This window comes from Halichoeres trimaculatus, unplaced genomic scaffold, assembly GCF_033239565.1.
Source record: "Halichoeres trimaculatus isolate MK-OKI-2021-1 unplaced genomic scaffold, fHalTri1.1 fHalTri1_scaffold_18, whole genome shotgun sequence".
NCBI lineage: Eukaryota > Metazoa > Chordata > Actinopteri > Labriformes > Labridae > Halichoeres > Halichoeres trimaculatus.
In genome coordinates, this window is record NW_027437196.1 from 11004378 (window position 1) to 11029570 (window position 25193).

The 25193-nt window shown below is 39.8% G+C and overlaps 2 protein-coding genes across 2 annotated transcripts in view; one reads left to right on the top strand and one right to left on the bottom strand.

Annotated features, from left to right (window-relative positions):
* Positions 1-685: 685 nt before the first annotated feature.
* nom1 (nucleolar protein with MIF4G domain 1) lies at positions 686-11238 on the bottom strand. Its single transcript, XM_074693262.1, has 11 exons — positions 10105-11238; positions 9897-10009; positions 8733-8928; positions 8150-8473; positions 7937-8047; positions 7519-7692; positions 6557-6678; positions 6314-6446; positions 4226-4357; positions 4038-4147; positions 686-2182 (listed from the first exon to the last, which is right to left on the bottom strand). The coding sequence occupies exons 1-11, from the start codon at positions 11011-11013 to the stop codon at positions 2005-2007; spliced, it is 2502 nt and encodes an 833-aa protein (XP_074549363.1). The 5' UTR covers positions 11014-11238; the 3' UTR covers positions 686-2004.
* Positions 11239-11295: 57 nt separating this feature from the next.
* lmbr1 (limb development membrane protein 1) overlaps positions 11296-25193 on the top strand; it is a 43201-nt gene continuing 29303 nt past the window's right edge. The window contains exons 1-5 of the mRNA XM_074693265.1: positions 11296-11554; positions 16491-16563; positions 17816-17855; positions 18807-18946; positions 20627-20730. Of these exons, the coding sequence (XP_074549366.1) occupies positions 11492-11554; positions 16491-16563; positions 17816-17855; positions 18807-18946; positions 20627-20730 (420 nt within the window). The 5' untranslated portion in view covers positions 11296-11491. The remainder of the gene's footprint in view (positions 11555-16490; positions 16564-17815; positions 17856-18806; positions 18947-20626; positions 20731-25193) is intronic.

Genomic DNA, 25193 nt, shown 5'->3' on the forward strand with positions numbered 1-25193 from the left:
AAATTATGCTGGAAAAGTACTGTTTATTTTTCTATACTGTATTTATAAAAATGGTAATACCAATGCATGCTAAATTATTCTTTAGCGTCTCTCTTGGTGAAAACACTGTAAAATAAAACATTTTTTATGAAACGGTTTCGGTATTTCTGCGCCTCTCCTTAAAAAAAGTAGTCCCTTTTGATTTATGGTTGACTCGCTGTGTGCTGCCGCGCGGATGTGCACAGAGGCTGGTGTTTTTCTCCTTGCTCTGACAGCTCGGGTCATGGGAATTACTGTTAATAGCGCTGTCGGATCCGTGCAAACGTGCAGTGAGAGCAAACAGCAAGTAGGCAGGCAGACGGAGGAAACATTTCACACCACACTAGCAATGGGCTCGCATTAATAAAGGCTTTAAGCGGAGCGTTGAGCGACAAGTTGGCTGCTGGAGCACTATTTCCAGGGCTGGAATCATTTTAGGGTCAATTACGTGGAAAGAAAATGCATTACATATTTTCATAGCTGATTTTCGGGAATGGAATGATCCGTTACTGGCCTCGTATAGAATATATGCACTTTTATTTTGTGCTTTTTTCATCATTAAACAAACTTATGAGTCTTGCTCATAACAAACCACAAAAATGTATGGAGAGCTTAATTTTCTAAAAAAAAAAAAAAAACAACTTCCTGCTTTAAAAATAACATCCACAATTCACATTTAAAGCTCCACAATTTAATTTTCTATCTCTTTATGATTTAATTTAGAGCCAGTTACACAACTCACATGTAGGCTTGTTCACATTTTGCATCAGCTTCTAACAGAAAGCACAGAGCCTTAAAACCATCTCACTTGTAATCAGCATCAAACTACAGCCGCAGTTGAGTGAAAATGTCCCATTTGTAGCAGGATTACTGAGGGATCTGCTGCTTATCTTCATCTGTTTGCTTTAGCTTCCAGCAGACTAAAATCAAAGTTCAACCGAGGGTCAAGCTCGACCTGAGAACACCAGGTGAAGCTGGCATTAAGTCTGAGCTTCATGGCTGCAGACAATAGGCAGTGTATGGGCCTCACAGTGAGCCCATTGATCCCACTATCTCCACCTTTGAAGTGACAACTTCCACAGCTACGCTTCTTGCAGTCTGCATGAAAACATCACAGCTACTGAAGTGTTTCCCGGTGTCAGAGATCTGCATCTTAGATTTGGCTTTGCAGTGTTAAAAAGATTCCTCTGGTTGACCCTCAGTGGCCTGTTCCTGACCTCTGACTCGTTCTCTGATTGATACACACCGCACAAAGCTAATTAATAAGAGCATGTATCAAATGTAACAGAACGACTCTGCTATGCTAACCACGCGGGCAGAGACGGGTGTCAGCGAGCAAACAGAGGAGGCTAGACTCAGGGCCCGGGGTCACTTCATCAGAGAGTGCAAACACTGAATGAACTGTGCTGCTGTCCTCCTGTGTAACAGCTACAGGAGGGGCTGACACACAAACAGTCACTAATTGATCATTCTCAGGCAGAAAAAGACTTTTTTCTCTGCGCTTTTGTGAATGTAGGAGTGCAAATAGACTCAATTCGGCCCAAAACAATAGTGCCAGGTGTCTCAACTCTGCAATATTGTCTCCTATTACACACTGTCTATATAGGGTCAATCTCTTAAATACATATAATTTGTAAGGGGACAAAGAGAAATGAGATTTCTTGGAGGTTGAAATAGTTTTAAGAAACTGTAAACAGAAATACAAGCACCATCATGAGCAGTGCATTTGAGTGGTGAAAAATGTATATTTGTAGTAATACTTACAAATTGTCATTATGTAATTAGATGTCATTGCATTTTTGTGTCCCTAAATGCAGCGGCCTCTTACAAATTAAAATATTTCTGTCAGCTATGTACAAGAAATTGTACATGTATTTTATTCAAAAAAATATACAAATATTCTGTTTGGTCTGCTGAAAGAAAATCGTATGATACAAGGTTTGCTGAGTGTCCGTTCTTGTGTGTAAGTCTGTGTCCATGTGTGTTTTACAGTTTGAGCTTGGCCTCCTTGGCCTCCATGGCTCCAGAGGCGACCTGTGCGCGCTCTGTCAGCAGCGATGCTTGCTCAGCTGGTCCCTGTGTCTGAGCGTTCTTCAGCAGAAAGTGGCTGATGAAAAGCTTCAAGCCCTCTCGCAGCATTCCAAGCTTGGGAATTCCTGAGATCCTGGTGGATGGGAAACAATGAGGGACATTGATTTCAGATGTTCACCATGTGCAAGGAACGAAGATGTGGGTTAATGGGGTTTAACCTCGCCAAAGAGGTAAAATAGAATTTCAAAAGCTGGATGTGTGACTCCGTTAACAGGGCTTCTGAGTGGGTCTCAATTTAAAAAGTTCTGCAAAGATTCAAGGATTAATCAACATCAAGGAATGCACTAATAAATATAGACTAGGTGGAAATTTTTTCCTTATTAGCTGCACCACCACCCTATTTAGCTTTGACAATATAGTCAATTTTGTGTTTTTTAAAAAAATTCACGAGTGGAAAACCTTGCAGCAGATAAAAAATTTTGAGAGGTGCACTTGGTGGAAACCATCTGGCAGCAAAACGTAGAACAGTTGTTTTTCTTGGTGAGAGGAAAACCTTGGGATGCATTACTTCCTGTAACATAAACACTGACCTTTTAAGGTCTTTTTAACACAGATGTAAAGAATTGTCTGAAACTGAAGCAAGTCTGCAAACCCTACGGTACAATTTGAAATCTGTGAGTATGAAAAATGTTTAACTATATTCAGGTTTAATTTTTTGTTCTTGTATCCGTATTTATGGTGTATAATGCCACATTATGCAATAATGCCCCAATATGTAATAATGTAATAAATTTTCACTTTATTATGTAATGACGCCGCATTTTATTTTGTAATAAAATTTTTGAACGCAATATGTAATAAACGTTGCTGCATTATGTAACAAGTTCTTACTTTTTACATGCTTATTATTACATAATACAGAAAAGTTTGTTACATATTGCGTTCAAGAAATTTTTACAAAATGCAGTTTTAATACATAAAAGAGTAAAAATGTATTACATTATTACATAATGTGGCGTTACACTGTGGTCTCCATGTTTTTTGGAGTCCTGGATCTCATTGCACACTTTGATCCAGTTTTATATAGAAATTATTTATTATTTGATGTTGTATCTTAAACCCCAAAAATTTGTTCTTCTGTTTTTAATTCCTGTCAGCCTAACCATATGACATTTGCTTTATATATTTTATGAAGCAATGTTCCATGCATTTCCTCCATAGACGTGGTCTCTGCAGCTTCACCCGTCTGCTCCTGAAACAGTGAAATGAGGTGGATGCAGCCACATAGGAGATGACGTGGGCTTTGAGATTCCATTCTAACAGCTACAGGGTGCCTGTCAGTCATGTGAGCTGAGCTGTGTCTCTGAGTGGATAATCAAGCGATCTTAATATCTTCTTAACGGCTGAGCTACAAAAGAAATGTATCCTCCGTACAGTGTGTGCCAATAGTGAAATTAGGATTTCAGACTCAAGCTGTTTTTTTAACCTGGCTGTAAATATGCTTTTTAATGCTGCCTGAAGCAGATCCTCAATGAACAACATCTATTAGCACTTCTACATAGGCGTCACTTTTCTGAACCCGATATTACCCCTTGATTTCTCCCCGTCAAATAAACAAGTAAACAAAATCAATATACTATAGTCCCATTTTCCAGATTAAAGTTTTCAGTCTGAGAGACATCATCAACGTTTTTCTCCACCTTATTTTGTAACATGTCAACGAGGTTTGTTAGCTAGCAGGATGGCAAAATTTTCCTCTAATTTTTTTCAAGCCAGCAAATAACTTTTCTGATTATCCAAATGCCTACGTATAGGCAAATGCTGGCATGTCTTGTACAACCATATTTGCATGCTCATGGTAGCAACCAGCTTACATCAAAGCCGGACCAAATAACAGCCTCACAGAGCAGCTAGTTTTGCTCTTGTCTTATCTTTTTATGCATAAATTTCCAGTTTCAAATCAAACAACATGGCACAATGAAGCTCACCTTCCAAATATACTAACAAGATCCTCAGGCTCAGTTTCTTTTAGCAGCTTGGTGAGCACCTGGCGTAAGAAGCGCACAGTGGGTTTGTCAAGCTCCCCAAACTCTATAACCTACACAGAAGAAAACAATCAGTTTACAGCTTTTAACTACAGACTGAACACAAAAAATAGTTTCATCATGTCTCTTACTTTGAGTATGGAGAGTGAGAGGCACTTCCTCTGAAGGAAGCGGGTCACCAACTGGACCAAGTTGTTAAAGCTGCTGCTGGGAAGGTTCGACAGTTCCCTGAACTTGTCCCATAGACTGAACTGGAACGTCATCTTAAAGGAAAAAAGGACACCACATTAACAAACACAAAAGGCTACAGACAACTAAAAGCAGGTAATCTTCTCCTCTGAATGCAGTTTACATGTGAAGAGCACACATTCCCACCAGCTCTGCTCTGAGATCTCCCACGAGGACAATGGTCGTCAGTTTGTGATACAGATCAACAAGACGGCAGAGTAGGAAGTGTGTACTCGCCCTGATTGTTTGTAGTCACAGTTTGAGGAGAATGATATGAGAGGTGAGAGGTGTGAGAGGCTCCCACACTGTGGAGGTGAACTACAGGACACTCACTGCAGGTCACACACAGTTTAAGAGACTGGGTGGTCACACACACACAGGAGGCCATTTAATCAGGTACATCGCTCCTACTTCATCAAAAAATCTACATGGAATTAAACGTGAAAACCATGATTTATAAATAGATTTTGCTGATACAGAAATGCAATTATGGCTTTAAAATAATTATTTCTTGTTTTAATCAGAATCAGAATCGTCTTCTTTCGCTAAGTATCTTCCAAAGAATACAAGGAATTTTACTCTGTCTTTTTAAACTGTACTCACTCTGTTAAAACATAAACTAGAAAAGCACTCAGAGAGCGCAGACCTCCGCCAAGCATATTGTGATTGTCAGGCAAAACTTTAGTCCTACTTTAATGTTATACTCCCTTTCAGCAGATTGTCTGCTACAATTTGGTGTTAGTTGAAGGTTTGTACGATAATTTGTTACCCGAAAGTGTTGAAAATTATGATGACACAGTACATATTTCATATTCCAAATCTTAGAAACCAGAATATTGCCAGGATCTGGATCGTACTTTTACATCTGTCAGAAATCATCTTTACCTTGTCTTGTATTGTTTTGCAAAGCAATCTGACCATTTATTGTAGAGTTATATACACAGCTAGTGAAAATGGTCCTATCTCACAGTGATAAAGAATCCTCTAAAAAAATCCTGGATCCAGACAGTGATCTATCCCATTTTGAACATTTCCTAAAAATTTCATCAAGATGTGTTTGTTACTTTTTGAGTTATGCTGTTCACAGACAAACTCTCCCAAAAACATAACCTCCTTGGTGGAGGTAATAAACCAACACTCAAAATCAAAACTTAAACAGAGTTCAAAGTTTACATAAACATTAAAATCAAAAAAATGATTGTTCTTATGCAACCATCACATTGATTGCTAAAAGATACAACTTCCTCAGTGTGATTATGATAATTACAGATCTTAGGTCTAGCGACTAAACAAAGAAACCACACGCTAAAAAAATTCACGATCATTTTGTGTCTTCTGCCTATGTAAATTGACCTGAAGTAAAATAACTAAATTGCTTAAAGAAAAAATAATTGGAACTATTTTCTTTAACTGTTGCTCAAAGCTAGATTTCACTCACTTGATCAATTTTGCTGCACTTTTGGTTTTTTGTGATAGCAAATTAAACACATGCTTGGGATGAGTAATTACAGATCTCTACCTTAGGCTTTTACAAATTGTATGTCAAAATATTCTTACTGTTATAGACAAGTAGACTAGTGATAAATCAATGTTAATTTAAATTAAAGCAATGCAGAGGTGCCACATTTATGTGGATGAAATAATTCTTGCATTGCTTCCTTTAACTTAAGCATACATGCTCTCAAGATAGAGATGACAAGATTACAGGATTGAAAAAAAAACACATCTTCAAATTTCTTTTTTCTAGGAGTGTAAAAACTGTTTTTCTCAGACACAAAATTTCAAAATAGACAAAAAACACTGTGATTTTACAAATACAAGACCTGAAATTTAACCCTTTAATATTTCAGATGTATAAACTAGATACCTTGTCGCAAGAAACAATGCAGCGCTTTCCTCAAAAACTGATAGATTACAGAGCAAAATAAAAATCTCCTCCTGCTAGGGAGAGACAGCAGGATGACACAGGTGTTATATTCAGATAAAAGTACCTGGAAGCGGCGATCATGTGAGCAGAATTTCTCTCCCAATACGGCGTAATAAGCATTGAAGCTTTTCTCCTGCATACAGCAGTCCATCAGAACGTGAACTATCTCTCGCTCCTGCTTGTCCTTCAGCCCCATCCTTTAACACAGGGAGAAACACGCATGTGAATGAACCAATGCTAAAAAACATCAACACGTCAGCCGAGGTAACACACAGACATGCTGCAGGCTGAAGGACGGATAACACACCTGAGCAGTTTCTCGAAGGCGTCCAGGTAATCCTCGCTGGTCATGATCACACAGAAGATGTTTCTTCTGACCTCTGTGTTCATTCTCTGTTTGCGAGCCAGATCCAGGACTTTGGCACTAAACTGAAATAAATGAAAATAAAAAATAAATTAGTGAGGAGATCAAATGCTCTTGTACTGCTTTTTGTTGATGAATATTACTAACCCAGGATGGATTTACATTTTTTTTTCCTTTCCTGTTTTAGTATCAGAGGATTTTTTGCAACTTATTTTCCATTTGTTAATACCTTACTCTTAAGAAATACATCTTTAAACCTTTTTTAATTAGTATAAGACAAAGATAACTCAGATATTAAATGTCTGAAGCTTAGTCAATAGGCAAGTATTATTTAAAATACAGATGCACTGATCCAACCCTGGTATCAGGCATTGGCGCCAATCCAACCCCTCAAAGCTGGATTGGGTATCAGTGCAAAAGGATCGGTCCAAACTTGACACTAAGGCTTAACTATGATTTGGTCTACAAGGTAAAAAAAATTACATTTTCAGTAATTCCATGTGTACTCATGTTTGTCTTTTACTAAAAACATTACTAGTTTTATCCCACAGTAGAGCATGTAAATTATTATTTAACACTGGTGTCGGATCAGGATCGGTATCAGTCGATATCCAAAGCCCAGGTATTGGTATCAAGAACAGAAAAGCTGGATTGGTGCATTACTAATTTGAAACTTATGAAACCTTTGGAGAGTATAAAAAACTATGTGAATAAGGAATAAGAATGTATAATTTCAAACATGAAGCAAGATTTATTTTAAGTGCACGCAATCTAATGACTGTGAATATGTAAAACTGGAACTCATATATATCAAATGCAACGAAGCAAGTATCAAACAGATCGGTATCTACATGGTTTAAACTTGATGCATTTAAAGGTGCATTTAACAGTGTCTGTGACTCCACCTGTCCTTCTGTGGTGCTCTGTTTCAATGATGCGCTGTCTTGCTCCTTGTTGATCATGGGGGCTCCGCTCCACGACGAGCCCACGATCCACCAGCGGCCCACCTGCTCTGCTGCCAGGAGATTCTCCAGAGAGACCCTCAGTTTCATGTCGCTGCCTCCTGCGCTGCGGTTTATCTGAGGAGCAGATTCACACTGTATGACCAATTGGTGCAACTAAAAGGCAAATACAAGTTTTGTTGTAGGACCGAAAGACATCAAATTAGTCAAGAAAATAAAAAGAAAAGTTAAAAACAGCTGGTCATGGAAAGGGGTGTATGAAGGTGACACTCTGGGGCCACCTGCTGGCACAAGTGAAATAGATTTCCTGAAGGCTCCACACTGAAGACATAATTTTATTTTCACTGTAAAAATTACCCACCAGAGTCCTCTGCAGTTTCCTCAGTTTCTCCACAGGCTCTGGATCATAGCCTGGGATCTTCCTCATATCATTGTTCTTCAAAGCCAACATGGTTTCCAGCATGAAACGCACCTGCAAAAATTAAAATAAGCGTATGATATATCAATACCTGTATGCTGTAACCTACAGCAACTCAAAGGTTATGACTGTCAACAGGCTCCCTGTGTCACGTACTCTGGTCTGATCTTGAAACTTAGCCCCCATGTCACTGGCCTTGCGCTGTCCTTCAGAGATGAGCTCCTTGAGAGCAAGAGCGTCGTCCTTCCTCAGGCCGAAGCCAACATTCCTCAGCACAAACAAAATGAGTTCAACATCTTTTTCAGTAAAGGCTCCGACCAAAAGTTTGAGGATGTCGAAGATGAGGACAGAATGCACCACTTGGAAGTTATAGAGGTGACCAACGATGGCGACCAAGTTGTCACACTCCTTGGTTTCAGCTGGGATTTTGTATACTTCATCGAACTTTCGAACAACTGTCTCCAGGAAATGTGCTCCAACCTGGAAACAACAGAAACAAAGTATTGACAAATTTTCACTCAGGATATAATTTGATGTAACCATGTTTACGTTCAGGACAAAACCCTTCTGTTGACTTCAACATCCAAGATTTGCTCACAATCGTGTCCATGAAAGATCCCTTGTCTTGTAGTAAAAGTATTAGATTAAGGCCCCAAAAGAGAAAGTAAATCCTGTTTAAGACATGTCTTTTTTGCCAGAACTAACTCTGTTAAAATCTGTGCCACAAAAACTCTTTTACCTCAAGACCAACGGTGTGATGGAGGACACTGATGAGCAGGACGTGCTCCATCAGCAGCCTGTCGGGCATCAGGGCCGGGGTGACACAGGCAGCCAGGACCACCTCTGTCAGGGTGTCATTCATGTCCTTCCTGCTGCAGTTCATGTACAGCTCTTCCAGCTGACTGCTGATGGAGGCAATGTTGGCCTCACTCAGCCTGGGTGAAATTAAAAAACAGCTTGTATCAGGGCAGTTTCGATGCTGTTTCTCTTGCTTTTGGGTGTATTCTTTTATATAAATGTTTTTTTTTTTTAATCCTAACAACCGCTTCTGAGCTATATTCATGCCATGTTTCTCACTTCCAGTCAACTGTTTTATTGTCAACCTACATTTATAAACCAGGTCTGGTGCAGGCTTTCATCCTTTTCATGTACTGCACTTACACAACAGCGGTTGAGCGCACTCTGCTGGACAAACTAGGTCATGACATCAATGATTGAACACCCCGGGAACTCAAGGATGAACTATTTTTCCTACATAAAAACTTTCATATATTGGCTTATTTTATACAAACACAACAATGGTAAAAAACAAAACAAAAAAAAAAACAACAGTAAGGACAAAAACGTGTAAAAAAGTTGAATACAAATAATAAAAGGAAGAATGAGAAGAGAAATACAGTGAAGAAGAAATGAAGAGGTAAACCAAAACTACAAATAAGAAGCAGAAGAAGAAGAAAATTAAGACTACCCTAAAGAATACTGAGAAGCATACAGTGAATACAAATACGCAAGAAAAGAATATATGTATGAGGAAGAATACAAGAAAGAACAAGGATACAAAAAAAAATATATGAAAAGTGGGAATATTATGAAAAAGAATACAAAAGACACAAAGAAGAATGTAAAGAAAAAAGAAAGAAGTTTTCTAAAAGAAAGTACGGAATATGAAGAAGAATATAAAGAAGAGTAAGATACAAAGAAAAATATAAAGAATGAGAACAGGAATAAGAAAATTAAGAATAACACAAAGAAGACGAAAATATGAAGAAGTATTAATATGCGATGGTCTCAAATCTGTCCACAATACCAGCCAATCATAAACCGTAGTGTCCTTACTTTGAGGTTAACTGTTTATCATTGAGGCTTGTAATATTCCTGTGATCTGGTGTGGTTAGATAGTTACCTGTTCATCAGGCCTTTCACATTCCTTTTCAGTTTTTCAAGTTCGGCTCTCCGTTTATCGTCTCCCATGCCTCGTAAGTGAGGTGGAACATACTTCCCTGATGCAGAGCAGACCTGTATATTAAAAGATGTAAATGTTACTTAGAATAAGTGAAAATACAGAATAAATGACAATGAAAATTGTGCCATGATGCCATAAAAAAACTCACATTTTCTGACTTTGTGTCTGTCGTCATGTCAGGAGTGTCTTCTTCTTTGTCTGACTCTTCTTCCTTTTCATCATCGAAATCAGTGGCATCACTCTCTTCCAAGTCATCCTCCATTTCCTCCTCTTCGTCCTCCTCCTCCTCCTCCTCCTCATCACCATCCTCCTCCATTTCATCGTCCTCCTCGTCTTCATCACCCAAAGACCCCACATCTTCATCACTCACTTCGCTAGCCATCTCGTCTCCAGATCCTTCTTCTTCATCTGACAGCTGAGAGTCAGTCTCACCAAGCTTCTCAAAGTTCTCCTTTGCCATCTCCATGTCTTCATCATCATCATAAACACCTGCAGCCCCTGAACCAGAGTCCAGCATCCCCAGGATGTAATCAAGTCCATCCGCCACAAAAGACTGAGGTAGACTTTTTTTGTTTTTCCTCTTTTTCATCCCCAGGCAGCGCTCTAGTTTCTTTATTTCCCTGTCCTCTTCTTCATTTGCCTCCAGGAGTGCCATTTTTCTGGATTCCTGCAGCTTACTGATTTTCTTACCTTTCGTTGATGGTGCTTTAGATTTGTTTGACTTTTCTGTTGGATCTTCTGACACCTCTTTCTTTATTTTCTCCTTTTTCTTCTTCTGCTCTTTATCAGCAGGTGTTGCTGAATTCTCGCTGGTTTCTTGAGGTGAAATGACAAGCTTTTTACCTTCATAATGACTTTTCATCTTAGCCTTTTTCAGTTTACGCTTCTCTTTGCGTAATTCCTTTCTGCTTTTCTTTTTCACAAATTTAAAGCCACGGTCATTTTCGACTTCTTCGGTGCCACTTTGTTTGATAAAATCATCCACTGCTTCTCTGTACTTCTGTAACACCTTATTTCCCTTTTTCTTTTTCGTGTTTTGCTTCCATTTCCCCTTCATTTTCTTCGAATGTCGTTAACTTTGACGAGCTATATCTCTTTTAGAATGTGGAGTCACTCAGCTTGGCCTTAAAAAGATGCTAAACTGTAAACCCTTTTATAAAAATCTACAGTTAAAGAAGAAAGGAAAGCTTTTCCAGCTTTAAACACGTAAATACCTTAACTTCACGTGAATCTCCATGAGGATAACGCTGCAGTTGCAACGAACACGTGACCATCTCCTTCCAGGGCAGGCCGCCTGCGAGCTTTGTCGCTCAGTGATGACGCACTTTATTTGTGGGCGGTTATTCTTCTAGCACGGAGCGGTTTGTTTCCTTCCCTTCGATGTAAACTGTCTTTTAAACCAGTCAGGGTGATTTCTACAGCGGGGGGAAGAAGGCGTATGAGTTGTTGCTGTTGAGTTGCGAGTGGAAAAAAAGCTAGCATGTAGTGAGTCTATAGTTCATGTTTTTCTTTTTTTTGATTTTGCAATATGAAGAATGGAAGAAGACGATGTGACCATCAGAGAGCAGAATTTCCACAGCCAGGTTCGAGAGTACATCGTAAGTAAGCTGCTAATGAAGGCTAGCTGGCTAACAACGTCCTCTACTGAACTGACGTTAACGGTCGCTGAGGCTAACTCAGTCTGTCAGTTATAAACGGATAAATTAATCCCACTTAGTGAAACATTTCCTTTTGACACGCACATACATAATATTTATTCGTTGTCTGATTAAGCTTTTGGGTGAATCATGTATTGGTTAAAAAAACGAGCTATTTCAAGTTAGCCTGCTTTGACGTTAGCTCCCATTGATAACCTGATTGTTATGGCAGCATTTGGACTTTGAAACGTTATACAATTTTGCACTTTTAAAGCTGATTTACTGCAAAATGTTTCGACCGATGCGTAAAGTAGACATGGCTGTGTAGCTAAAATATACCGCGTCTTTGACCACAGAAATCCTGTGTAGTCAGGGTGGAGATAAACACTTAAATTAAGCTGAAAGAAGCATTTATTTGCCATAAAGTTAAAGAATTATTACATTGTGCTTGTTAGAAATGCATTCATATATCTCAGGAAAAAGTCTTTTGACGTTTAGGGTCAGATAAGCCATAAAATATAACGTAATAGGGAGGAGAAGTCTACCAGAAGTCAAAAGTAAGTCATATGTTGGTACAGTGTCATTACATCTATAACGTATTTGGTTATTGTTTGATAAATCAGTCCCAGAGCCCTTCATTCTATTGCTTTCACCTGCATTTGTTAGATGTATTACCTTCATGATTAGATGTGTTAGATGTGCTTGTAGCTTTCTCTACTATCCCTATTTCTTTAGTGTATACCATCTTTATTGTCTCTGGTCCCAATAAATAAAGTTTAATGTGCTTCTGCAGCTTGGATATCAAGCTAGAACTTGAATGATAGATTCGTGATTTAGGAAAAAAACATAAAGTTGAGGTCTGAGTTAAAAATTGGTTTCAGTTATGCAAATTCTGCTCATGTTTACATCCGTTTGATGGATGATTGGTTTTATATTTTTGCTCATGCCCCCTTTCTCTGTCAAAATTTCTTGTTGGGTGTTTTTTGGTTAGGTAATTTTATGGCAGAACATTTAAGTGAGGATTTCCAAAAAAAGGACAGTGTATCAGTGTCTTGGGTCTTCTTACATTTACTTGATAAACACTTCTAAAATTTGGTAACTGTCATATCAATAAACACTTCTAAAATATGGAAACTATCATATGTCTCAGCAGCAGTCATATACAGTCTCAACACCTCAGCTTAAGCTTGCACATTTTGTCCTCAGCATCAGTATCCCATATCAACATTCTGTACCTATGCTCTTTTTGCATGATGCTGATATGATGACACTGAATCATGCTTGTGGTGAGTCAGCTTATGAATTGATTTCTATGGGTTCTGCAAAGGTAACATCAGTGGGAATATTTTAGTTTTTACTCGTCACTCATGCAACATAATGTGCGGGAAAATGCTTCTCTGGTCACAGTCCTGCTGTACAAAATAAACTAAAGAATGCATGGACGACTGAGATAATGTGATCAGTGAGGTTTCACATTTGTCCTCGTCAGATTCTGTAAACTTTCCACCTTGTACCTCCAAACAGCTCTGCCTTGCAACATGTGAAGGCTTGTAAATAGACAAGCATTTTTTCCTCTGTTAATCAGGTTACCTCGTAGCACATATCCATGTTCCATGTTGACACATCTGAAAATTAATCTGAAATTAATACAAGAGTCTAAAAATAGCATTTCTGCTCTGCTTTAAAACAGACAGATCTGCTCATCTTCTTGCACGATTTTCACAATATCCACCTAAAGGAGCTTAACTACAGTACAGGACCCCCATCTTGAGTTCAAGTATCAGAAAAGTGTGAAAGACTATTCCTGACTTGGTTGAGTGTATGTGTAAACTGCTTGTTTGAATCTTGACTGGCTTGACTTGGTTGTTATCTCCTCTTGTTTCAGTACTTTCTGTACTACTACTCCTTGATTTTTGAAGAAACTAGCATGATTACAAGTCTAGTTGCAGTGACGTCAGCATGTGCTCTTTTGTTATATCTTTAAAATGGTTTTATCTCTGGGTCTGTACCAGTTTATCAGCTCTGTGCACCACCTTCTGTGTTATTTTGGGTGTGACCCCTCTGTGCACCCCCTTTTTCCTGCTTGAACCACCATCACTTTTAAAATGTATCATCTTTCTTCCTGTCTGAAAGAAGCAGCACAGGATAAACTGCTCTCTGTCTCTCTCCTGCTGTCATATAACACCACTTACCCAACAGATTGACTGAGAGGGCCTGGTATCTCTGTTTTTATGTCGTTTTGTCTGTCTGAAATGTACACGCTCTGCCTGGTGTCTGGCTGAGTCATCTCGTAGTCCCAGCTTGGCCATGAAGAGTTGTGTAATGTTGACAGAGAGCATGATAGGTGCTGAAGTGGGAGCTTCTAACATTAGTGGCGTCCCGGTCACTGTCACAGTAGAAGGGGGGAATGTGGAAGGTGATCTCTCAGTAAGACCATCCAGCTTGTTTTGAGATCAGGGTTACCTAATAGATTCCATTCATCTGTAACTTTCTGGACCACTTAGCGCTCAGCGTTCTCCTAATTAGTGTCACACATTGTAAAACGATGCATTTATCACTTTCATTCTTTATTTCCAAATCATCTGCACACTGCCTTTGGGGATGAGTCCTCACTTTTGAATACTCGAATAATCAAGCAGCAATAAAATCCAAATCATGTGACTATTATCTCATTTTTAAAATATATTTTTCAAAATTTTTATCTGCCCTTGTTTGTAGTGTGATTTAACCTCATGATGGTGTAGGGTATCTAAAAGCTGTTTTCTTTTTTCCATTAGATAACAAAAATCTTCCATGATGACTCAGAAATTTTCCAAAAACAACCAGAAAGCATCAGTGCCAGTTTCTGGTAAAAGGGGTGCATGACTTTAAGATTCATAACTGGAGAAAACGCTATCTTCTGGGGCGTAAAAGAGTTCCAAAAGAACAACATTATAAAAAAAACTAGAAAAGCACTCAGAGAGCGCAGACCTATGCAAAACATGTTGTGATTGTCACCAACACTTTAGTCCTACTTTAATGTTGTACCTCCTTTCAGCAGATTGTCTGCTACAATTTGGTGTTAGTTGAAGGTTTGTACGACAATTTGTTACCTGACAGTGTCGAAAATTATGATGACCCAGTACATATTTCATATTCCAGATCTTAGTATCCAGAATATTTCCAGGATCTGGATCATACTTTTACATCTGTCAGAAATTATGGTGACCTTGTCTTGGATTGTTTTGCAAAGCACTTATCATTGAGTTATATACACATATGGTAAAAACAGCCCTATCTCACAATGATGAAGAATCCTTTAAAAAAATCCTGGATCCAGACGGTGATCCAGATCACCTCCAAAATTTAACTACTTTTTACTTATCCCATTTTGAACATTTCCTGAAAATTTCATCAGGATCCGTTTGTTACTTTTTAATCTGTTGTTTACAGACAAACAGACAAACTCTCCCAAAAACAGAACCTCCTCGGCAGAGGTAAAAATCAGGTTTTACAAACTTTCTACACCACCACCTAGTGTTGCTTTTTGCCTCTGCCGTTCTAAATTTAGAGTTATCAACAGTTGGTGATTACCAAAATATTTTTCATGTCTCTGTAACAGTTAACCCACTGGTATAAGTTCTTTAATTAAAATGATGTATCTTTAATGATAATATATAATTATTATTATTGTCACCTATAAATTCTCAAATTAACTGTTTTACAATAAAGCAGAGTATAGAGTTTTTTTTTAATGTCAAATCCCAGTTATTTGTTTATGAACAGAAAAATGTGTTCTTGTGGTTTTATGTTATTTTGATGAATTTCTGACTTCTTAAAGAATTCCAGTTTGTGGGCTCGAATTTGGAAATAAAATGTGAATTCAGTTTGAAATTCCTCACTCTGTTGAAAGGGACAAAACGAAGGGGACTCACTGGGAAATTCAAGCTCTTCTTGATGCTGAATGGCCCAAATCTTCTACAACAATGCCAAACAGCTTATTCTGCTCTTGCTATTGACTCTTGTTTGATAACCTCCTGAACTGAAAATCAGGTGACTGGTTGATTGATTTAAAAACATAAACAGTTATTTTACTACTATTGGCCCAAGTTGATTATTATTAAGTTATGGTAGGGTTATTTAGGTACCCCCTCCCTTTTTAATTTATTTTTCAGGCTTTTTGTGCCTTTTATCAGGAGAAAAGGCAGGAAGGTGGATTGAGCAGGAAACAGGATGAGATGGGAGCGACATGCAGGAAAGGGCTTACTTCATAAGGGGTGCAACCTAAATGCTGGCATACTGGGGCCTGTGGAAAACCTCTTTGAGCAAAATAATTGGTAAAAAAAATCACTCACTGACTTCTCAGAGGTAAACTCTTTTTTGTTTCAGACTCTTTTTAAAGTTTTGGCTATCTGCTGACTTCCTTAACACTAATCTGATTGATTTGTAACCAGGAAAAATGACAAGTAGAAATACTGATAACTCAGATTATGGAAGCTGAGGCCCCAGATCCCACAGATAGCAAACAACAATTTGTTAGGTTGGTGGCAATGCTGCACAAAATACATTGAAATTGCAATTTTGTAGGAAAATGAACCGGGTAATCATGGTTGTCAGACTCATGGGAAAAATTTCAACACTGGTTTCTCACATGACCAGTGTTTACAGCTGTGTTACAGATCAGGTTAACACATCAGATCAGCAGCTCTGAACATATAGAGCTGTATTGTTCATGTGACCTTTTAATATTTAATCCAGTTTAGTATTTTAAATGAGGTATCATTGTGTTCATGATATGTTTAGTAGATTATAAGAGTGGGTCTGAAATCTGCTACAGATTACCATTTGATTTATTGTACCAAACATTTAAAGCCCTTTTTTATCTACATTCATTGTTCTTGTTCTGGTGTCATTTCAGATTTGCTTCCTCCTCTTTGCTGTTCTCTACATCGTATCCTACTTCATCATAACCCGATACAAGAGAAAGGCTGGTAAGTGTTTCTCTCACTTCATGGGAACAGAATTTAGCATTTACCTTGCCCTAACGAATCTTCCACACTTAAGCTGCTCGAGTTTGTTCATGGTGGATCCATTCTCTCAGCTTGAACCTTCCAAGCCAGTGTGTTCAGCTGATTGTGTTCTGTTTAGACACACACACAGACACATACACAGATGGTCATTGTGTTTACAGGAGATGACAGCTAAGAGGTGTGTAAGCGTGTGTGTGTGTGCGTGAGAAGCCACACCCATGACTGCAGAGTAATCTGTTACAGTCAGCTGTGTGTCAGTGTAAACTGCACCCATCCCACTTTGCTTTGAGTAAATACTATCAATCAATACTGACTCAACCTGTCCAGCTGAATGTTTCCACACAACAAAGACTGATTGATATGTGGACAAGTTAAACAAAAGGAAATGTTTTGTTAATCTCAAACATTCATGGCTGAAAATAGAAATACAAGTTTTGAAGAAGAAAAGTGAGAGGAAGACCCGGTTAGACATTGTGAACTGCATCCCATGTTCCCAGGACAAATTTAGTACGTCTAGGTCACCGAGGCTTCCCTTGTTGCATTTTGAAAGTAGACCACTTTGCACCAGAAAACCCCTTATGGAGCTTTTACAGGAGAAATCCAGACTGCTGATTTTCCTACACCAAGTGATTCAAGTGGATAGCCAACATGCGGCCTCTTTCCTGTATGTAACCCTCAACTCTCATCCTGTTTCCTGCTTGAGTCACTATCCTGTCAGAAGTGAAAGTAATAAATGGAAAAATTTGTCTGAGAAGGCGGGAGAAGACGAGTTGAGAAGAAGAGCCGAGAGCTGAAAAAGAAAAAAAGTTTGGAAGAAAAGTGGAAAAAAGGAGTCAAGAAGAAGAGTCGATAAGAAGAGTCGAGAGTTGATAACAGTGTCAAGGAAAAAGAGAGGAGAGTCCATAGTTGAGGAGAAGAGTTGACAGTCGGGAGGAAGAGTGGATAGTTGAGAGTTGAGAAGAGGAGTTGAGAGTTTAAGATGAACAGTTGAGAGTCGAGAGTTGATAGCCATGGACAACAATTGAGAAGAGTCTTTAACAAAGATTGGGTTTTTTTGAGGCAGTGGCCCTGTAAAAGGCATAATCAGTTAACAAACCTGAAGTTTGTCCTGAGCGTTGTTTAATTACTGTTTTTGGTAGGATATGAAGTTTCAAATGTGAACCTTTGATAACTCTCAGCGCCTTGTGACTGAAGTGTTTTTGATTTCTTACAGACGACCACGAGGACGAAGATGCTGTTGTCAACAGAATATCGTGAGTGAAGCTGAACCCTCCTGAGTCTTCGTTTTAGAACAAAGCATTTTACTAAAGTGTAGCAGTTGGATATACTTATTTCAGAGCAGCAGTCAATTTAATACAGTACTGAGGATTAAAGAGCTGATTTGAGCAAATGGAAAGAAGACATAGTGTTAAATTGGAACAGAATTAAATCAGTTAAACTACACATTAATTGGAATTCTGTTAAATTCTGAGGATTAATTTTTATATATTTTTTTCAATATCATAAGGATCCAAATATCTTTGGATTGTGGGTGATGGTTGAAAACAGAAGAAATCATCTCCTTGGACTTTCTGCAGAAATTTTGATGCAAAATTTTCTTGCATTTCAATGATTTGGCCAACCCAATAAACTATATGCAGATATCTTCCACTTACAGTCTGTGTGAACTGCTGCAGAACTGGGGCTGCTGTATCACGTATCTGTCAGTTTAGGCGTACAGAACAAGCCACATACATCCTGCACAGGAGAGCAGCATCTTAGAGCAAAGAAAAAGAATGCATGGAAAGAGTTTCAGTCAATGAACACCTTTGGTGATGCAGGGAAGAGGGGACGTTGTGCTGCCCTTACTGAGAACCTCTGAGCAGATGGTCAGTCCCCCGGGTCCAATCTGGACACCTGCAGCCTCTAAATTTCTAAAAAGGCATTGCAGGCTGCAGAAAAAGGGACAGCGTACTTCTTTTGTCTGAGGACAGGGGCAGGGCACGCTGGAGTGAAGTGTGGAGGATGATTAGAAGTATAGACTGACAATAAGTCACTGGCGGTTAAAGCCAATGGTTATAAACATTCAGTCTGATTTGCTTTTAAAGTCTTCTCACACAGAAAAAGTAACTGATAACAAAAGAAATCTCTTGCAATTTTTCTCTTTCTTTTTGTACTGACATTTGTGTCTCTGTGTGTCTGTGTGTGTTTTATTCCATTCACAGATTGTACTTGTGCACCTTCACCCTGGCGGTGTCCGGTGGTGCCGTCTTCCTCCTGCCTTTCTCAATCATTAGTAACGAGATCCTCCTCTCCTTCCCCAAAAACTATTACATCCAGTGGCTCAATGGCTCCCTCATTCACGGTCAGTGGGTCACACAGATCACGTGTTTCCTCTACATAATGACAAAGGATTCCATTTTCTCTTCTTGTGTGGGGGGTACATGTATGCTTCAGATTGGGATTTGGCCTTTTTAATTCACACAGTCAAGGCGGGGCTTCACCTTCCAACAATCACATCCTTCTGCAGTCTTAGGCCATGTCTGCACATGGCTGTGTCACTGGGAAACTACATATATTTCTATTCGATTATGCCTGTCATCCACAAGAAAAACGCAGTTTTACGTCACAAAAAAATGAAGAAATGGCCAAAGTGACGGTTTTGAAAAACTCTGGTTTCATGTTTATCTCTGGTAACAGAGTTATTGGTTCTCAAACATCACAGCTGAATGATGGGGGTTAATTCTGATTGGCTGACACTGGTTTCACATCTGAAAACACTGCCAAATATGTGTTTGGCATGCTTTGAGCTGCACTTATTGGCGTGCGTGTGTACAAAAATACAGATGACAGGGTATTTGTTTTAGAAAACACCTGGCTTTGTGTGTACAAGGCCTCAGTATGTTATTTTCTCTTCTCTTGAATAAATTTCAGAGACCTTCTCAGGCAATTGGCCAAATGATGAAGGTTCAGGTTTTGACCACAAAATAGAAATGAATCATACCATTAACGTCTGCAGTATCTGTAAAACCCAAAATGTTATTTTAACCGGGTTGTGACATGTTGGTTTTTCTGTCGAAATCATCTTGTTGATTTTCTGTGTAATTGGTTTCTGGTCTTTCTGCATTCCTCTAGCACAGGGGTCTGCAACCTTCACTTTCATAGGAGCCATTTAGCCTGAGCTCAGCTGGACTGAAGTCAATCAGGAGCCACAAAATCTACTTTGTACTTCATAATGAAGAAATCCATACATAGTGAAAATCTAAAAAAAAAAAAAAACAATTCCCAAATGTTAAGTTTTTTGAATTTATGAAAATGTACATGCAATGTCTTAGTTTGTTATTTTGGTTAAATTTGCAAATATTAAAAAAAAAAATTGAAAATCCAAAACTTTGTGAATTTTAATAAATCTGCAAAAATTTCGAGCTGTTTTATATTTAATTAACCCCCCCCCCCCCCCCCCCCCCCCCCCCCCGACACCGACTTAGGATTTTCTGAAATGATTTCCTGTTTGTTGATGTTGATGTGTTTGTTGATTTTACAGCTTAAAAAGACATTTAAGGACACATTGTTCTTTTTTTTTTTTAATTTTGCAAAAAAAAAAAAAAACCACAGGGGTTCCCTAAACTTTCCACCCCTTAAAATAACAGTCCTGGAGACCAGAGACCCTCTGCCGTGGGAATACACTAACATGCCAATCCATAACAACAGACAAAGGGACAAAAATTGCTGTCAATTGGTAGAAAATTATCTTAATTTATACTTCATTATCTCCCTGTGTGTTGTATCAAATCCATGCTTTGTGAGTAATGCTGTAGGATGCCCCATCAGCCACCAGGGGGCATCAGAGTCCACATCTTGGTGTCATACATAAGGACACAGAGTATTTTAGCCGTTTCACTAACTGCAATTATGTCATTGTACTCAACAGACTCCTGTTTGTTAAAATTATTACATTCAAAGATAAATTATAAAACAAACAATATCATGATTTACAAATTACTGTTTGTGCATGAGCTCCATCTGAAGTATGTGGTTTCTGCAGGTCTGTGGAACCTGGTGTCACTATTCTCCAACCTCTGCCTCTTCGTCCTGATGCCCTTTGCCTATTTCTTCTTGGAATCTGAGGGATTTGCAGGATCAAAAAAGGTACGTTTGGGTAGTTTATCATATCTACTTTTGGGGATGTCTTTGGGAGTAGCATGTAGTTCATAACCGGAATTTATCAAAACATTTGGGGAAAGAAGAATGTTTTAAAAAATTGAGATTGAGAAATGAGATTAAAGAGGATATTTGTTGAGAAAAAGTTACTACTTTCTTAAACCCTGTGTCAAACTAAAATCTTTAATATTCAAACCACATAATGTGGAAACCAGTTTGTTCTCTGTCTGTGTGTTGAAGCATTATTCTACGATCCATGCATGGAGTTTTCTCTGAGCAGCCAAAGCAGCAGCAGCAGCAGGTGCCTAGTCCTTGCCCTCTCCCTGACTCACGCCACTGACTGTAACTGCCACCGCAGAAAGCTCATTAACCATGAAAGTCTGAATCTGGACTTCGCCCAGCGCCACATCCTGACAAACCCTTCCAATAAGGCCATAGGCTGCAAACGCTTCAACACTGCTGCATCGGCCCCTCTGATTTAAAGCCTGATTCCTTGTCACCCCCCCTCCCCCAGCCCCCTAAAATAAAACTTCAAAAGGACTGGCTAATAATCGAGTTGTAAGGCTCAGCGAACTTCCTCGTTTAATTGATTACCTTGAAAAAAAAAACAAAAAAAACAGAGAGAGCTGGGAGCTTGTGTTCCAAAAGTCCATAAAGTCGCAGCAACATGACAGCACAATAGAGCCTCGCAAAATGGAGGGGGAAAGATTTACTTTTAATACACCTCTATCCTGTGTCACAGTTTGAAACCCTTCTGGTTTATGTCCCTCCTGGCAAAAGCACATAAAAATTAGCCTGTACTGTAGTAGATGGCTCTTTCTTTTCTTCCTCAGCCCACTAATTTGTTTCGCTTGGATTTCTCTTTCAGGGCCCTGTTGTATAGGAAGTGGGGCGCAGGCCTCTTCCCCCTTTTTGTTCTTTTTTCATTTCTGCGAGACTGTTTTCTGCTACCGATCTTCCATAAATTCACTCAGAGGAAGCACTGTTCAATGTTGAACTGCACTTCCAGGTATATACCGTGAGTTTGCTGTGGACGGGGTGGAAGTGACACCCCCTGTTTCACCTATTAAAAAAAAAAAAGAGAATAAAAAAGCTGCCTGCAGAGTCGATCATGCAGCCAACAGGCAGAGGAATGTAAAACGCAGATCAGACTTTTTATCATGTGATATTATCCTTTTCCTAATAACAGCATTAGACCACAATGTTGTAAGGTTTTATGTGGCGTTTTAACCTCCCGGGCTAACGTTATGGCGCTGCGAGCTCCTTCTGACTGCGGAAATGAAGTGAATGATGAATTTCACCTCTAACACCGTAAGTCAGCCTTTTCATGTGGCTGTGTTTACTTTTGACGATGTACTAAAAGACGCCACCAGAATAAAGATGGAAATGTGGATTTTTTTTTTCTTAATGTTAACTGTTCACCTCTTCAGAGGCTCTGTCACCTGAGTGATTAATAGTTTAACAAATTGTCCAAATTGTGGATGAATCAGGGCCACTGAGGTTCTTGATGTCAGATGTTATGATCCGGCTTTAAAATGTCTCCCACTTTTACTGCACGGCTCTCAAATCTTTGCGTCCGAGCTGCGTCACAAAAGGTCGTTTTGTAGTTCACATTTTAGAGACATTTAAAGAAATACTGTTGAATCAGAAAGGTGTTATTTTAAAGTTTTTAAACTTTACAGGGTCTAAAGTTAATTTTATATCTCCAGTAGATGGCATTATCATAGCTACAGCCATCTCTGTTATCCCTCTTTAAGATGATCAGCATGTTCTGACAAAGACTGTGAAGACATCAGCACCAGCCTTTGTTCAGATTCTATTTATATCATGGGACTAAAGTGTGCTTGATAATTATGCATGAGGAGTATGATATATCTGCTCAGAAACACTTGGATGAAGGTGAAACTTCCTGTCTATTTCCAGTGTAATTGAATGTTCAGATGTTTAATATCTGGAGGAAACGGGTCTTTTTATTTAGTACGATGACATAAAGTCAGCAGAGTTAACGTTCAGGCTTCTAGGTTTAGTTTTTCCGCATCAAGAACTTCTTTGGTGAATAGTCTCTTGGTCCTTCCCCACCGTATTGAAATGTGTTTGATCCTGAAACGAGTTGGAACGAGTCTGACCCCCTGACTGACCCAGCAAAGGGCCAACAGGTTTCATCTGGTAGTTAAAGAAACTCCTCATCAATCTCATCCTAAGCCCTAACCCGCCAATGATGAGAAGTGTGTTTATTGTGGAGGAGGGTGGGGGTGGGCGGTGGGGGGAGTTGGGGAGGCAGTGGGCAGGGAAGGAGGAGGAGGAGGGGGGTAGGAAGAGAAAACGTCTCGCCGAGCAAACCCCGCGTGGTGTTACTAAGATACTCGTCTTTGTTGGAGCTCCACAATGGGAGCCTGGATATTTATTTCAAATCTCCTGCACATGCAGACATTTTTCCCAGGCCTTCTTTCGGGGCAGGGCCAGCCGGAGAATATAAAGTGGTGTTTACATACCTTCCTTTAAGGTCACAATGTCTCCCTAAAGCTGCCTGTTACAATGTTGGTAACCATGGCAACATATTAGTCCGAGCTGGGAATTTGAAAAAGAACAAGCGAGTTGCTCAGGATTTTTTTCCCCCCTCATCTCATGACTCAGTTTTTCTAAAACAAGTGATTTATAAAGCAAAACTGAACTGTTCTAAAGCATCTGTCGCACACGTCGACAGAATCTGCTTCGTTTTCTTCTCCATCAGACGCACTCGTCGACGCGCTCAGGATACAGCAGTTTTCTTTTAACAGTCTGACACCTCTCTGTAGCTTTGGTCACTGTAGGATGTCAAATAAAACTCTGCAAACATCACACGTTTCTGGAGCTGCATCCTTCATTATGTTTTCTGACTCATCCAGTGAATCAGTCGTGGAAACCAGCAGGGCACACAGCCGCTTTTTTCACATCCCTAATCCTTCACCTACGTTATTTCCTTTCTCCTCTTAACCCCCCACCCCCCACCTGAATGATACGACGTGATGCCGATCATGTTCAATGCCAGTCAGTGCTGCTTTTATTAAGAAGTCTTATTAAGAGTCTTTAGAAGTTCATAGTGCAGCTTTACAGGGGAGTGTCCCTGTCCTCTGTTTTCTGTCTCTGACACGGTCATTGCTCTGCCGGCCCACTGGCTGAAGGATACGTTAATAAGGTCTCTGGGCATCTGGCACGTCTTTAGCAAGGAGGGCAGTCCTTTTTTTTGGCCAAAGAGCAACAAAAAAAAAGAAGAAAGACCTGCCTGCCCCCTCCTTTCAGCTATTACACTCTTGCCTCTTGTTCCACACGCCCCTGACAGTGAGCAGAAGGATGGTCTGCGGGATGATCTCTGCCACTGCCTGCTGACCCGCGCAGGATTGATGGTGGCAGCTAGGAAGCTGCTACACCACCAGACGTCTCTTTCTTTGTCTGACTTCTCCCTCTTTTTTCCCCTCAAACACAACAATGCAACTTCCCGAGCATCATCCTGACTCCTCCAGCTGATATTAGAGAAGGTGCACTAGATTGCGCTTTAGTTTTTTTTTCTGCTGCACAAGCGAGGTGAAAAAGCTCACCAGGCCCTTTGTGGCTTTGTGTAATTGGCTGGATTTAGACGTTGATTTACTCCTCTGTGTGTGTGTGTGTGTGTGTGTTGGGGCGCACATGAACCCACGCATGTTTGTTTGCGACGGCACATGAAGCGGTTACTGCCCTTCTCTGGCCGCTTACATTCTTGGAAGTCTCTTCAGTCTTGTTTCGAACATAGCTGCAGTTAAGCAGCCCCCTCACTCGATGTCGGTGTGAGGATCAGGGGATGCTGAATATTTCAGAGCTGCTATATTTAGAGGTAGTTACACATTTAGAAAGGCAAGAATAGAAACTTTCAGCGGGTGCTCTGGATGCCAAGGCGGAGGTCTTTTTCTTTTTTTTCCCTGCTTCCTTCACCAGTTGACAGTTTAATCTTTGATCAGTGATAACTGGCTAATTGGAGTTTCTTAATTTTACACCCTTGTTTGGCAGAGCAAACATATGTCGATTGCAGGATAGGTAAAAGGTAGACTTTCAATGTGCAATGTCATGCATGCGTGGACGGATCAATCAGAACCGGCGGCGTCCTTTTCCTCCTCCATGTCTGACAGTGTGGATTGTTCTTCTAGCGAGGCAGCAGCCGGGGATGATAGTAGGGGAGGTGAGAAGCATTGCCTTTGCCCTAAATGATCTGAATGGGTAATGATTTGAGCCTTATAAATGATTGAGCGACCTATCTAAAGGGAATACACCTTCAGCATGGCATGGGCAGCTTGTTAAGGTGGACTGGTGCGCTTGAGCGGACGCACGTCCCGCCTCTGGCTCCTGCCTGCCCCGATGCATCCTTAAGAGAGCGCGTGTGGGACGTGGCTCAAGTCCCTGAAAGCATTCCTCTCTCACCTCTCCTACCTCCGGGGAATGAG

Coding starts and splice junctions, on each gene's coding strand:
- nom1 (XM_074693262.1), bottom strand. CDS start 11,013: ATGAAGGGGAAATGGAAGCAAAACACGAAAAAGAAAAAGGGAAATAAG. Junction 8,474..8,732: donor ATCACACCGTTGGTCTTGAG/GTAAAAGAGTTT, acceptor TGTTGTTTCCAG/GTTGGAGCACATTTCCTGGA. Junction 6,447..6,556: donor GCCTTCGAGAAACTGCTCAG/GTGTGTTATCCG, acceptor CCTGTGTTAAAG/GATGGGGCTGAAGGACAAGC.